Here is a 13,140-nt window from a genome sequence, read left to right as displayed (position 1 = left end):
CTGTCTCAGAGACCCCGGCGATGCCGACCGCGCCGCCACCGCCTCGGCGCCCGGGAGGGAAGACGCGACTTTCTCTGAGTTTTTTAGAGTCGCCGGGCTGCCGGGACACGCCACAGGCGTAGAACAACGACTGCTCCTGTCCCCCCACCAGACCACCCAAAGGATGTCGGAGATAGAGAGTTCCAAATAATGACGATCGATCGTGTGCTGCATCTGGGAAAGGGATAGGAGAAAATATAGAAAATACCCTGCACACAGCGGAAGCGCCAAGAGGATGCCGGAGCCGTACAGATACTAAGTGGGGACCGCGGCGGCGGCTGCAGCGGGCTCCGCACGGCGAGAGCGGTGGCGGCATCCCAGCGCGGTGGTCGCCTCGACGCAGGGGGGTGGGAGGACTGCGCCGGGGGCGAGGACCGTGCAGGAAGCCGCAGCCGCCGCGGGAGCAGCCGGAGGGCCGGGGCCACCTTCACTCGCCCCCTCACTACCATGTACAGCGTGCGCTGCAAGAAGAAGGCGGGCGATGCATGCACACCCCCGCGCCCCACTCCCTCCGGCTCGTCCCCGAGCGTGCGCCACTGACCAGGGGGGAATGTGGTGAAGACACTCGGGAGGAGAGCCGAGGGGGGAGGGGAGGGCCGGCCGGCGCGAACCCTGGCCGAAGGGTGCGAGGAGCCCTAGGCGGCCGGAGGGGGCGGCGGCTGCTGGCAGGAAGAAAGTTGCCCCCGATGCAGATGGCAACTGTAAGTACCCGCCCGGGGTGTGCGGGGAGGGATCCGGGGGGCCCCGCGATCGCGTTGGGGCGCGATGGGGAGCGAGTGCACGAGTGAACGTGAGTGTGAGCGGGTGCGAGTGGTGCGCGGGGCTGACCGTCACGTTGAAGGTGCCGGCGGGGCCAGGCAGCCTTCTCCGCGTCCCCCTCCTCCCCCGGCTCCCTCCCCGCCCCGCCCGGCCCCAGTTCACCGCCCCTGCCGCGCGGCGCCTCTACAGCCGTCCGCTGCCGCCCCCTCCCCCCTCCCTCCCCTGCCCGCTGCTCGCGATCGCCCCCCTCTACCCACCCACCCACCCCCACCCCCCCGGCCCGCTCCGACTACTGCGGAGAGCGGCCGGGAGAGCCGTTCGGGGAGCCCCGGAACCCGCGGTCGCCACCGCGGCGGCGGCCCCGGGCTGGCGGCGTGCGGGCGCCTCTCCTCCAGCCGCGCGCACGGCTCTGATCGGCGCCAACTCGCCCCGTTTAGGCTGGAGAAACCCAGCGCGCACCCCAAAGAGGTATTTTTTTAGAGGGTGGCTACCATGAGTGGGCCCTGGAGATGTGAGACGGGGTAAGTCGGCCGTTTACTTTGCAAAAGAGGCTCGTCTGTGTGTGTGTGTGTGTGTGTGTGTGGCGACGGGGTGGCTTTTTTTCTCCCTCTCCTCCCTCCCCTCCTTCCTCCCCTTCTCCTTCCTTAGCTTTGGGGCGGGGTGGGGGAGGGGGAGCCTCGCGTCTTGCAACTCCGGGTGCCTCTGCCTGGGCCGCTGTGGGAACAGCTGTGCCCTGATCGGCGGGGCCGGCCTGGGTGCTGGGCTCCAGCCCGCGCGGCTCCGAGCTGCTTCAGGGGGATGCGGAGGGCGGTGATCCGCGGGCTAAATTCTTGGGGGGAAAGCAAACACAGCCCCCACCTCCCAAATTAAAAAAAAAAAAATCTGATCAGCTGAGAATGTGCAGTGCACCCATGAATTTACATCGAAGGTGCGTTTCCGTGTCAGAATGTCAGCCTTCCCCGCTCATGCAACTTTTATTTTCTCAAATTGTCGGGCTCCTTGGCTGGCGAGCAGGAGGAGGAAGGGAGCGGGGTGAGAGGAAGCTCTGCGACCCTGGCTAACCAGAACTGAATTAAAGTTGCGGACGCTCGAGTTTCCTACCGGCTGGACACAATTTGCCATGGGCTGTCGGAAGGGGTGGGAGGGGACTGGGGGCGGGAAAGCACCGGGAGGGAGGGGGAGGGAGGGGGAGGGGACGCAGCCGGGCTGAATGGATGTGCAGATTTGATCCAGCAGAGAACCGAAATTTCAAGGTAAACATTTTGCTTTCCTGGTGGGTGTGTTTTTCCGCTTTGAAGCCAGGACGTGTTCGCCGTGGCGTTGGGAGGTCGGGGGTACTTGCGAGTATCTCTGCCCTGTGATTCCGCTTCTTCCCTGCACGTCTGGGTGGCCGCCCGCGAATGATTCGCAGGCGTCCTCGCACATGTGCGTGTGAATGCGGGGGCTCCTGATAACATGGGCTGGATCCGGCTCGGGGATCCAAACCGAGGTCTCCGTGCTTGAACCCATGACTCCGAAATGTCGTGGCTCTAGTTTTGGATTGCGATTCGACACCCGACTTGGGTGGTGGCGTGGCAAAGGCGAGGGTGACCAAAGGCGAGGCACTGGTTCCCCCAGCAGCGGATTTCCACCGAGCGTCCCCTCCCTCCCACCAACGCAACACGCACTCACACACACTCACACACTCGCTCCATTTATGTCCTTTCTCCTATGAGTACTGCTGTCGAGTCGAAGTAGGAAGTCGAAGGAAGCCTTTAAGCCAGGGGACAAAAAGAAAGCAAGAAAGAAAAGGGGGAGGGGATCGGATGGATTCCTTGGGGAAATGAGACTCGGATATGTAAGCACTGACCTATGTCACTTGCTGTTCTTCCCTCCTTTCTATTTTGTCTTTAATCAGCCCAAGTGCCCTTTCCCCAAGTGGGGGGTGGGGGGGGCGGGAAGGACGAGGGTAAAGCATTGACAATTAAACGTAGTAAGCAACTCCCACAATGGGGTTGCTGGCACTGTCTAGTTCAGTCCAAATCTTGCTAATTCAATGGGGTTAATTTTGTAAACCATGGCAATCAGACGTGTAGCCCCAGGTAAGGGGGGTGGGGGGTGGCCCTGGCCCTTGGTGTACTTTTAGCTGATTCCGGGTAAGCAGTTGGAATGTCCTCCTTAAACTCCAGGTATGGGAAGGTGTTCTGGGATTGCGGATGCCTTCGCAGAGCTCTTTGCAATCCACGGTGCAGAACTATTTCCGTGGCTGAGGGATGCGGTTTGGTAGCGTCGCTGACATGATCAATGAGGAGTGGATGCAGGGCGCTCTCTGAGAAGCACTGTTAAGTGGCACCGTGCATGCAATTAGGATGCTGATGTGCTTAATAGCTTGGGTAGCGAAGTCCAGCATCAAAGCCAGCACGCTCTCCTTTTTCTCCCCTGAAGCTCCCCGAAGACAATTGGAGATTTAAGAGCTTCTTTGGGGTCCTTTTGATGCATTGTCTTACCTCCTTTGTGATTCTGAAAAGTATCCTTTAGGTCCCACCTTGTCATCTTGTGGCTCCCTGCCTTTCTGTGAAAACGGGAGAGCTTCACTGTGAACTGTTCACTGAAGAGATTCTGAAAGAAGGGCAGAGTGGCTGGGGATAGGTGAGGTGGGGAACGTCATAAAATGGTGCTTTTTTTTTTTTCTCCTCTTAAATTAGAACCATGAAGCTGAACTGACAGCCATTTTATGTATCCTTATGGGTTGGTTTTGAAATGGGAGGGGGGCATAGGAAGCACACAAAAATGGAACATTATCTAACCTGCCCTGATCTTGTAGAGAGCAGCATTTCCTGTTGTGCTCATTAGGAAATGAAATCAACATCGAAATCAAAATGATTATCAGATTTTAGTAAAGTCTGGCAATGTCCATGTTGGAAAGGGGGTGTCATTTATAGCCCCTCCTACTGCATTTCAGAGAAATAGTATCAGGGAAAAGAGACTTTCTGAGCGACCCCTTAAATTCTTGTCATATTCTGTTGTTTCCTTTCTCCTCTCTCCCTTGCAGGAGGTAAAATGCACCCTTGCTGCCCCCTGGTAACTTTGGAGCAGGACCTTCACAGAAAAATGCATAGCTGGATGCTGCAGACTCTAGCATTCGTTCTAACATCTCTCGTCCTTTCGTGTGCAGAAACCATCGATTATTATGGGGAAATCTGTGACAATGCATGTCCTTGTGAGGAGAAGGACGGCATTTTAACTGTGAGCTGTGAAAACCGAGGGATCATCAGCCTCTCTGAGATTAGCCCACCCCGCTTCCCCGTCTACCACCTCTTGTTGTCTGGAAACCTTCTGAACCGTCTCTATCCCAATGAGTTTGTCAACTACACTGGGGCTTCAATTTTGCATCTGGGTAGCAACGTGATCCAGGACATTGAGACGGGGGCTTTCCACGGACTTAGGGGTTTAAGGAGACTGCATTTGAACAATAATAAGCTGGAACTTCTGCGGGATGATATATTCCTTGGTTTGGAGAGCCTGGAGTACCTACAGGTCGATTATAATTACATCAGTGTCATTGAACCCAATGCTTTTGGGAAACTGCATTTGTTGCAGGTGCTTATCCTCAATGACAATCTCTTGTCCAGTTTACCCAACAACCTTTTCCGTTTTGTGCCCTTAACGCACTTGGACCTGCGGGGGAACCGGCTGAAACTTCTGCCCTATGTGGGGCTGCTGCAGCACATGGATAAAGTTGTGGAGTTACAGCTGGAGGAAAACCCCTGGAACTGCTCCTGTGAGCTGATCTCCCTGAAGGATTGGCTGGACAGCATCTCCTACTCGGCCCTGGTGGGGGATGTGGTTTGTGAGACGCCCTTCCGCTTACATGGGCGGGACTTGGACGAAGTGTCCAAGCAGGAACTTTGCCCCAGGAAACTTATTTCAGACTACGAGATGAGGCCGCAGACGCCTTTGAGCACCACGGGGTACTTACACACCACCCCAGCTTCGGTGAATTCCGTGGCCACTTCGTCCTCTGCTGTTTACAAACCTCCCTTAAAGACCCCTAAGGGGACACGCCAACCCAACAAGCCCAGGGTGCGCCCCACCTCTAGGCAGCCATTCAAAGACTTGAGCTCCAGCAATTCTGGCCCCAGCATCGCCTACCAGACCAAATCTCCCGTGCCTTTGGAGTGCCCCACCCAGTGCTACTGCAACCTGCAAATCTCCGATCTGGGCCTCAACGTCAACTGCCAGGAGCGAAAGATCGAGAGCATCGCAGAGCTGCAGCCCAAGCCCTACAATCCCAAGAAAATGTATCTGACGGAGAACTACATCGCGGTGGTGCGCAGGAGCGACTTCCTGGAGGCCACGGGGCTGGACCTCCTACACCTGGGCAACAACCGCATCTCCATGATCCAGGACCACGCCTTCGGAGATCTCACCAACCTGAGGCGCCTGTACCTGAACGGCAACAGGATCGAGAGGCTGAGCCCAGAGCTGTTCTATGGCCTGCAGAGCCTGCAGTATCTCTTCCTCCAGTACAATCTCATTCGTGAGATTCAGCCGGGGACCTTTGATCCGGTCCCCAACCTCCAGCTGCTATTTCTCAATAATAACCTCCTGCAGACCATGCCCCCGGGCGTCTTCTCCAGCCTGACCCTCCTCAGGCTGAACCTGAGGAGCAACCACTTCACCTCCTTGCCGGTGAGTGGCGTCCTGGACCAGCTGAAGTCACTCATCCAAATCGACCTCCACGACAACCCTTGGGATTGCACCTGCGACGTGGTGGGCATGAAGCTGTGGGTCGAGCAGCTCAAAGTGGGCGTCTTGGTGGACGAAGTCATCTGCAAGGCGCCCAAGAACTTCGCTGAGACGGACATGCGCTCCATTAAGTCGGAGCTGCTGTGCCCAGACTACTCCGACGTGGTGGTCTCCACGCCCACGCCCTCCTCCATCCAGGTCCCCTCCAGAACCAGCGCGGTGACCCCCACCGTGCGGCTGAACAGCACCGGGGGCCCCGCGGGCTTGGGCGCGGGCGGAGGCGCGTCCTCCGTGCCCTTGTCCGTGCTGATCCTCAGCCTGCTGCTGGTCTTCATCATGTCTGTCTTCGTGGCCGCAGGGCTCTTTGTGCTGGTGATGAAGCGCAGGAAGAAGAACCAGAGCGACCACACCAGCACCAACAATTCCGACGTGAGCTCCTTCAACATGCAGTACAGCGTGTACGGCGGCGGCGGCGGGGCCGGCGGCCACCCCCACGCACACGTGCACCACCGCGGGCCCTCGCTGCCCAAGGTGAAGACGCCCGCGGGCCACGTGTACGAGTACATCCCCCATCCCCTGGGCCACATGTGCAAAAACCCCATCTACCGCTCCCGAGAGGGCAACTCCGTGGAGGATTACAAAGACCTGCACGAGCTCAAGGTCACCTACAGCGGCAACCACCACCTGCAGCAGCAGCAGCAGCAGCAGCAGCAGCCGCCGCCGCCGCCTCCGCCGCCGCCCCAGCCGCAGCCCCCGCCGCAGCTGCAGCTGCAGCCGGCGGAGGAGGAGAGGCGGGAAAGCCACCACTTGCGGAGCCCGGCCTACAGCGTCAGCACCATCGAGCCCCGGGAGGACCTGTTGTCCCCGGTGCAGGACGCCGACCGCTTTTACCGGGGCATTTTAGAACCAGACAAACACTGCTCCACCGCCCCCGCCGGCAGTAGCCTCCCGGAATACCCCAAATTCCCGTGCAGCCCCGCTGCCTACACTTTCTCCCCCAACTATGACCTGAGACGCCCCCACCAGTATTTGCACCCGGGGGCCGGGGACAGCCGGCTGCGGGAACCGGTGCTCTACAGCCCCCCCAGTGCTGTCTTTGTAGAACCCAACCGGAACGAGTATCTGGAGTTAAAAGCAAAACTAAACGTTGAGCCGGACTACCTCGAAGTGCTGGAAAAACAAACCACATTTAGCCAGTTCTAACAGCAAAGAAACTCCCTTGGAGCTTTTGCGTTTAAAACAAACAAGCAAGCCGATACACACGGTGAACATATTTGATTAATTATGTTGTTTCAACGTTTAGAGTGAAGTGCCTTGGCACGAGATTCTTAGCTTCGGCGGAAGATACTGAAAGGGTGTGCAATTTCCTTTTAATTTTACACGTGGGGAAGCATTTGTGTAAACAGGGCGCATCCCTTTCTCTGGCGTGTGGGGGAGGAGAGGAGTAAGGGTTTTTGGAAGGCAAGTTGATGCACGGGAGACTTATGAAAGGTAGCAGTCATTTTTCTAGTGGTTGGAAGTGCTAAGAATGGTGGAAGATGACAGCGCATAGATTCTACTCTTTCTCTTTTGCTCCCTTCTCCCCTCCCCTTCTTCCCCTTTAAGCCGCGGGTGGGTCTACATGGCTTTTGTGGAGAGATTAGCACACCCCAACTTCAATAGAAAGTTCATTCTCTTCTTTTCCTCTTTCTCCTCCCCGTCCCTCTCTCTGCTTCCTCGCTCCCTCCTCTCTCATTCCTTTTCTTTCTTTTAAAAGGATGTGTTTGTATGCATTCTGGACATTTGAATTAAAAATCAAAAGTGTTGTGATCTCGAAAGGATCACCATAGATGTGGACAAATCATTAAAATTACAGAGCTATATGATCCATAATTGATTAGTCAAAATAACTTATTGATGAAATATACAAATATTTTATTGTAGCACCTATTTTTATATGCACATTTAGCATTTCTCTTTCCTTCACTGTTTAGCCTATGACTTCCACAGAGGTGTCACACTATGTTAGAAGCTGCATTTCCAAAATTGAAGTGATATCAGGAAGGCATTTTAAACCACTCAAAATATGGAGAACTTAATGACAAAATTTTAAAGCCAGTGCAACCCACCCAATTGGATCTGTAATTTAAAAAAAACTGATTGTACCCCAATATATATTAAAATATTAGGGCAATTAATTGGGCCATTTGGGTGAGAATCAGGTGCAAGTTTTGGGTTTTATTAGAGAAGATTTCAAAGTATTTTTTATTAGTCAACCAAAATGATGTATTGATTTGACTACTATTGTAGCCGATTTTTGATTGTTTAACCAAACACCGTTGCATTTGTACAGATCCACGTGTTCTAGCACCTCAGAAGACCAAATGATGGACTGTACAAATCCCCATACAATGTCTTTATCCCTCTGGGCAGCAAGCAATGATGATAACCACAAACAGGATCTCTGTAAGATGGGGCTATTGTTGTTACAGTCTTATATGTATCCCAGCACATGTAATTTTTTAAATAGTTTCTGAATAAACACTTGATAACTATGTCAAATATGAGGAATTGAAGTAATGATTACTTAAAGTGCAAAAGAACTAGCTGTGTGAGTGACTGAATCTCCATTATTAACAATTTAGGACAAAAAAACTATCAAATTTAAAAATATATAGATGTTATTACACCTATGGTGGTTCACAGAATTATGTTTTTCTAAGTGTGTCATTTAATGTGTTTATTAATGAAATTTTAATTGTATACTTCTTTTCCTTATTGAAGTATTCATCTAATACATGGAGCATGGTAAGTAATATATTGCATATTCATTTTTCTTCCAATATTGTGTATTTTTGTCATGTCAATATTACTTATTTAGTCTACAGGTTTCCATAGGTTCATAATTTTACCTGCATAAAATTACCTTCAACAATTATGAAGGATACTTTATCTCAAGTTTATCCATGTCCTAAATGTTCATACTGTTGGCAGGGATAAGCCGTCCACCGCTGAGTAAGGTTTGCCAGTGAACTGAGATTCATATTTAAGGGTAGGAAATGTTTGAATTAACCTGAAACCTAAAGAGCTTCGTGCTTCATTGCTATTGGTGGGTCTTCCCATAATCTCACCCGAAATGTGTACAACATCAAGGACTGTTCATGAACTTTATGTTTAAGGAACACTTTCCATGGCATTCTGCCACCAAGAGGCAGCATTCACCCATGAGTAAATTGACAGTAACTGCTTGAATTCAGGTTGAACAGGTGATAATAGTTTTCCTGAGGAAATATATACATATATATATATATATATATATATATATATATATATATATATGGCAAGTGAAGTAAACTATTCCCATTCTGTGCAACATTTTCCCTTCCAAATTCTTTCCAAAGGGAAAGTAACAAGATTAATGATGCCATGTGATATCATGAAATATTAAAAATGTATCTTACTTTTCATCTACCTCCTCCATATTAAATTCAGGATTAAAAAAGAAAAATAAGTAGCAGCATTTGCTTTCACAGTTGGGGCTGTAATTAATTTATCTTCATTATGGGAGTTATTTTTCTTTTAAAAATGTTAAAATCACTTCCTCAATATTATATGTAGATATGGCCGGGTTGTATAAATTATAAAATGCAAAGTGGAAACCTCCATGTAACTAGGTGTTTTTTTCTTAATTAATGCATAAAATAGGAAATAAGAATTACATGAAATTAAAGATGTAACTTCCAAAAAAATTCTGTGATGCATTTCAAAGATTTACAAAATAATATTTCAAACTAGCACTATAGTGTATAACAGCCATGGGCAAACTACGGCCCGTGGGCCGGATCCGGCCCGTTTGAAATGAATAAAACTAAAAAAAAAAAAGACCGTACCCTTTTATGTAATGATGTTTACTTTGAATTTATATTAGTTCACACAAACACTCCATCCATGCTTTTGTTCCGGCCCTCCTGTCCAGTTTAAGAACCCATTGTGGCCCTCGAGTCAAAAAGTTTGCCCACCCCTGGTGTATAACCTTGTCACATACCCTCTTTTTAGCTAGTTTATTTATACCTCTATTGCTCATAAGGTGCCCAACATTATTTTAAATCTCAAAAATAATTATATGATTTATTATATTTACCAAATGTATTAAGAAGATAAAGTAAACATAATTTCCCTAATATACTTGAATTTTTTTAAAAATGTGCAATCATGAAACTTTGATAAAATTAAAAATTAATTATTTTTCCTCTTTACATGATTTCCTGCCAATACAGTAACATATACAATAGAACATAAGTTGTGTGGTTTTGAATATTTGATTTTTGTTTTTTGAGAATGTTCACTGAATAAATTGGGCATATCAGTCGTATATGATTGGAGTAATGGTCCCTGCATACACTCTCTTCATAGAATTTGGGAGAACAACATATGTAATGTTTCAGGCATCAATTAAAATTTGGATGCAAACTAAGCTTATTTTTTGTGCTTGTTCTATTTTATATGTTGTGTAATCTCATACAGATATATTTCTAGGTAGATATCATAAAATCTTATTTTTATCTATGAATGATTATAGTGTAAATACTTAAATTATTTCAGAGAAAATAAACGTATTCTATGTAAATGTGGATAATTTGTATGCTAATAGTCAAAATCATTTATAGCCAAACTTGATTGAAGTTATGAGTTAATCAGCTTTAGCATAAATATCATACTTGGAACACATCTGTTTTTTAGGAAGAGTATCACCTTTAACTATGTGAGGTGGAAAATTTTGGTGAATGTCATGGATATCCAAGTCGGTCCCACTACTGTTTCCTCAATAGCAATTAGGAAAATTAAACTATTGGATAATGAAAACATATACACATAATGCAGAAAAAGTTAGAATTTAAGACCTTAATCTAATAGACCAGTTTCTTGCCCTATATCATTAGTTCTAGTCTTGTTACTAAGTTATGTTGTTAACAAATTATTCACATTAAATATATGTAATTTTATTTCCATAATCTAACATTTTTACTTCCTCTTTTCTTTCTTTTTTTTTTAGATCTCCCCCTTTCCTTCCTCCTTCCCTCTTCTTATGCTTTCTCTTCATTATTTTTCAGTAGGTCAAGGGAAAGAGTGAGAATAGTTCAGTCCTTGTTTGAAATGCCAAAAACTGGCTACTTAATTTCAAGAGCTCAATAGATTGTTTCCAAAGTCACACAACTCCAAATTAAGGAAAATAAAGCAGACCGCAAATAGGTTTCTAATTTTTTTTTTGGAAATATCCATTTGTACTTTTCAGATGCCTCCAAATTAAAATATTTTCAGGGGTGGCAAAATATTTGCTATAATTTTAAGAATAAATTTTATACTGAGAAAGAACTAAAAACAATAAAAGAACCAATTTAAATGCTAGAACAAAGGAACATTTAAGGAATAAAATGTTGTGAAAGTGGTAATTAAACTATTGTTAAATTAACTATTTAACTTATGGATAATGTTCCTCAAACCATTTTAAGTTCTCTACATTTTTTCAAATACAAATAAATGACAATAAAATCAAAGTAGTTGGATTGCCATTAGTCATGTGCATAAAAATAATTATCTATCATCTATATTTACAGGAACCTTATGTAATTAATATTACATTTGGCAACTGTGCATTTTATCATTAATTTAATTTAATACCTTTCTATAAATATTATATTTCCCTCATTATATGTAGCATGTATGTGGCATACATAATATATGAATTATCAAAGAGAACATTTCATACTTAGTTTTCACCAAGTGTTATGTATATATATATATAAATTCTCACTGGAGGGGAGATATGTTTTTCACTGAGTTTTAGAGAGAGTAGAAGGGAGAAAGGAGGGGGGAAGAGAGAGAGAGAAAGATCTATCTGAGAGAGACACATTGATTGGTTGTCTCCTGCCCATGCCAATACTGGGGCTAGGGAACCTGCAACCAAGGTATGTGCCCTTGACTGGGAATTGAACCTACAAACCTTTGGTACACAGGCCCATACTCTAACCACTGAGCCAACCAGCCAGGGCTATATTTAATTTTTTACAATTAAGTTATACTTTCTATGGGTTAGGCTGGGATAAAGAAAATAATGTTATGCAGTGTATTTGACTGTGACAATAATATAATACGATATTCTTCCTCTATTTATAGCAGATCATTTGACTTCCAAACACAGGTCAAATATTTTTCATGGTAATTGTACCAGTACTATAAATTGAATAGCTTTTGGCCCTGGCCAGTGTGGCTCAGTTGGTTGAGTGTCCTCCCATGAACCAAAAGGTTGCCAGTTGGATTCCTGGTCAGGGTACATGTCCAGGTGATGGGCTTGATTCCTGGTAGGGGGCATGCAGGAGGCAACAGATCAATGCTTCATTCTCATATTTATGTTTCTCTCCCTCTTCCTTTATTTCTAAAAATCAATAACAATTTTTTAATGAATAGCTTTTGTGCCCATATTTTAAAAGAATAATATTTACCCTTAAGTTTAAGAATGACTTAAATTATTTCTTATTAAAAAGCTTTTGACAATCAAAACATACATTTCATAGAGAATTGATTTAATGCAAATATGAAATGATTGGATTTTCTCATTTTCTATTTACTATCAAGATAAAAATGTAATGATACATTGCATAATTTTAAGTACATCAGATACATTTTTGTTAAACATTAGAAAATTGATCCTATAGAAGAAAAGTAATATTGCTAGTGATAGGTTGAATGGAAGTCTTCCAAATGGGTGTTTTGTTTTGTTTTTTAATTAGGTATCTCTATCAGTGAAATGAAGGAATATTGTATAGTTGTACTATAAAATAAACAAAATTATATGTCTCTAAAAGTATAAACTATGAAACAATGTTTTCCAGGATTTTAAAAATATGTTTTTATTGATTTGAGAGACAGAGGAAGGGAGAAGAATAGAGAGATAGAAACATTAGTGAGAGAGAAATATCAATCAGCTGCCTCCTGAATGCCCCCTCCTGGGGATGGAGCCTGCATGTACCTTGAGGGGGAATTGGACTGGTGACTCTTGACTCAAGGGTCAATGCTCAACCCCCAGCCACACCTGCCAGACTTTAAGGATTTTTTAAAAAATTTAACATGCAGAAATGGAATGGTGGCTTTATTGAATTGAAGGCTCATTAGTATCTTGGTCTACTTTTGACAAATTTCTTTACAGATCATTGCATTTTAAGAAATATCATGAAATAAACTCAATTCAAATTTAATTGTATTATTTCAACATTCAATCATATATATGCAACAGCAAAATACAGTTTTTGGAATATGCATATTTTGGATTTTCTTAAAAATTTATTTCTACCACGGGTAATGATTTTTACTGTTTCCAAATACATTTTTTAAAGAATCTTATTGTATGGTTCATTAAAAACAAAACAATATTGGATATTTAAATCCAAATTTGTGTATAAATGCAACTTCTAATTAGGTACAAGCCTATTTAAATAAAACAGGAAGGGTGGCAGTAACCCCATGTTACTGCATTTGCAAAGTTCTTTGTCAGACTTTGACTAGCATGCTTTATTTATGAGAGGTTCATCAGGTGCATGTAGACTAAAAACTTACATATTAAATATAAAATGTTTATGT

General features: G+C 45.8%; 1 protein-coding gene across 2 annotated transcripts; it reads left to right on the top strand.

Annotated features, from left to right (window-relative positions):
• The first annotated feature begins 617 nt into the window (after positions 1-617).
• SLITRK5 (SLIT and NTRK like family member 5) lies at positions 618-8,067 on the top strand. 2 transcript variants are annotated; one of them, XM_070408866.1, is made up of 2 exons: positions 618-740; positions 3,830-8,067. In XM_070408866.1, exon 2 carries the CDS (start codon positions 3,838-3,840, stop codon positions 6,727-6,729), a length of 2,892 nt encoding a protein of 963 aa, XP_070264967.1. In that variant the 5' UTR covers positions 618-740; positions 3,830-3,837; the 3' UTR covers positions 6,730-8,067. The 2 variants fall into 2 exon arrangements, with proteins under 2 accessions (XP_070264967.1, XP_070264968.1); XM_070408867.1 differs by lacking the exon at positions 618-740 and adding an exon at positions 3,407-3,426.
• The last annotated feature ends 5,073 nt before the right edge of the window (positions 8,068-13,140 follow it).

The sequence above is a fragment of the Myotis yumanensis genome, unplaced genomic scaffold, assembly GCF_028538775.1.
Source record: "Myotis yumanensis isolate MYYU_CA2020_CCGP unplaced genomic scaffold, mMyoYum1.0.hap1 SCAF_3, whole genome shotgun sequence".
NCBI classification, from domain to species: Eukaryota; Metazoa; Chordata; class Mammalia; order Chiroptera; family Vespertilionidae; genus Myotis; species Myotis yumanensis.
The sequence above is the reverse complement of the archived record's forward strand: the minus strand, read 5'-3'. Positions and strand labels throughout refer to the sequence as shown.